This window comes from Chinchilla lanigera, unplaced genomic scaffold, assembly GCF_000276665.1.
Source record: "Chinchilla lanigera isolate Chin_1 unplaced genomic scaffold, ChiLan1.0 scaffold00168, whole genome shotgun sequence".
NCBI classification, from domain to species: domain Eukaryota; kingdom Metazoa; phylum Chordata; class Mammalia; order Rodentia; family Chinchillidae; genus Chinchilla; species Chinchilla lanigera.
Window position 1 is genome coordinate 458,154 of NW_004955569.1, and position 2,044 is coordinate 460,197.

At 46.5% G+C, this 2,044-nt stretch overlaps 1 gene segment (V, D, J or C); it reads left to right on the forward strand.

The window, feature by feature from the left end:
• The first annotated feature begins 1,215 nt into the window (after positions 1-1,215).
• LOC102012037 lies at positions 1,216-1,727 on the forward strand. The segment is given in 2 exon segments: positions 1,216-1,324; positions 1,408-1,727. Coding segments are annotated over 2 exon segments (366 nt in total).
• Positions 1,728-2,044: the final 317 nt, after the last annotated feature.

Genomic DNA, 2,044 nt, shown 5'->3' on the forward strand with positions numbered 1-2,044 from the left:
TATTGGACTCTCATACCCCTCTGCTGAGAAGGTCAAATACAGAGCTACTCCTGCACCCAGCATTCACACCTCCTCACCCTGGAGGTTGGAATGTGCAGTTTCCATGCTCAGGGTCAACAGATAAAGTGGGAAGGGGTTGGGCTCTGCTTTCCATCCTGGATTACTCATAAATTCTCAGCCCTGTATCCTGGTTCAGAGACAAATTGATAAGGATATCAGCTCATGAAGGAATTATTTACAGAGATCTAATTAATGACATTGAGAGATTCCATCTGTCTATGGGGTCCTTAGGAAATTTGTAAAGCATTTGCTATGGAACTCAGTAGCAAGAAATTTTGAGAACCCCTGCTGTGTTGTACTGAAAAACATTTATGGAATCCTCAGTGCACCAATAGCAATCAAGAACAGGACACCATAGGCTAAAATATGATCGGAAAGATGGAGTTAATTTTTAATTTTAAGGCATCATCATCATTTGCATGGTGTTTATAATGTGTAATTGTTCAAAAAAGGACAATGATAATTAGGTAAGCATTTGCAATTGAAGAATAACCTCCATTAAACAAGAGGGAAAGCTGAACCTAGATGGGGAATGACCTTTCAGTGGCTACACAAGGTCATGTGGTTACAGGACACTTAACACAGAGGGCCTCCTTCTCTTCCCCAATTATTAGAAACATAAATATCTTTATGTGGTGAACACAGAAAACACGTCCTTATACCTATTTTCTGCTGGATCTGGTCAGGTGGGACTTGGATCACAGAATGCCTTAGAGCGGAAGGCAGATGGACCTCTCCTGACAGCAGCGTTGATGGTGAAGCACGCTCTCAAGCAGCATGTACATTCCAGAGGATGGAGACCAGGGAGAGGAAGAGGGAGCTGTGCTCATATCAGTCCTGAATTAGCAGGAGCAGAACCCATGTGTGAGGGAGGAGTCGGGCTGTGGCACAAAGAGGGAGAAGGGAATTGAGGAAGCTGATCTGGGATCAGGAAGGTGGGGTCGTCCCTGTCTTGCTTCCTCCAATCCTCTGAAATCAGCTTCCCACTGATCACAAACTTGAACACCATTTGATTCAGGAAAACAGATTCCTCTCAGAAGCACAAGGACCAGAAAGATTTTGGGCTTTGTCTCACTCATCATAAAGGACAGGGACCTCCCATATGCAAATTAGTCTTCCAAATCTAGATAAAAATCCCCTCTTGGGTTCCTGGGGCTCACCGCTCCTTCCTCAGACACGGCTAAGATCTCTGGAGAAGGCAAAGGTGCGGTCTAGAATATGAGACTGCTGGGTCTTCTCCTGTGCCTGGTGGCAGGTCCCCATGGTGAGTGTCCTTATTGTCAGACATGGGTCCACGGGAAGATTCTGAAAGCAGACGGCTGATGGAAAGTGTTTCCTTGTTCCCAGGTGTCCTGTCGGTGCAGCTGGAGGAGTCCGGACCCAGCCTGGTCAAGCCCACAGAGACCCTGACCCTCACCTGCACGGTCTCCGATTTCTCTATCACCACCAGTGGTTACTGGTGGAGCTGGATCCGTCAGCCACCAGGAAAGAGCCTGGAGTGGATGGGGTACATAAGCTACAGTGGTAGCACTAGCTACAACCCATCCCTCCAGAGCCGCATCTCTATCTCCAGAATCACAGCCAGTAATAAGTTCTCGCTGCAGCTGAACTCGGTCACCACGGCCGACACGGCCACATATTACTGTGCAAGAAGCACAGTGGTTTGATGCAAGTGGGAGCCCAGACACAAACCTCCCTGCAGTGGCACTCACGACCAGCAGGGGGCGATCAGTACACACTGGTGTAAAGAACCAACTTTCCAGCAAATGTTTAGAAAAAGTTGGGAGGTTTTTCTCTCCCATTGATTACCATCTCCATCAGTGGCCCAAAGCACTAAGATTGTAATGATCTTTCATGTTTCGGATCACACAGAATTATGTTTCCATGGAATCAATCTTATTTTCTATGCACACCTATATCAGAATGGGTTACATACTAAATTTTTTTCCATGAAACTACTGATTACACCTCAACTGACTGCATA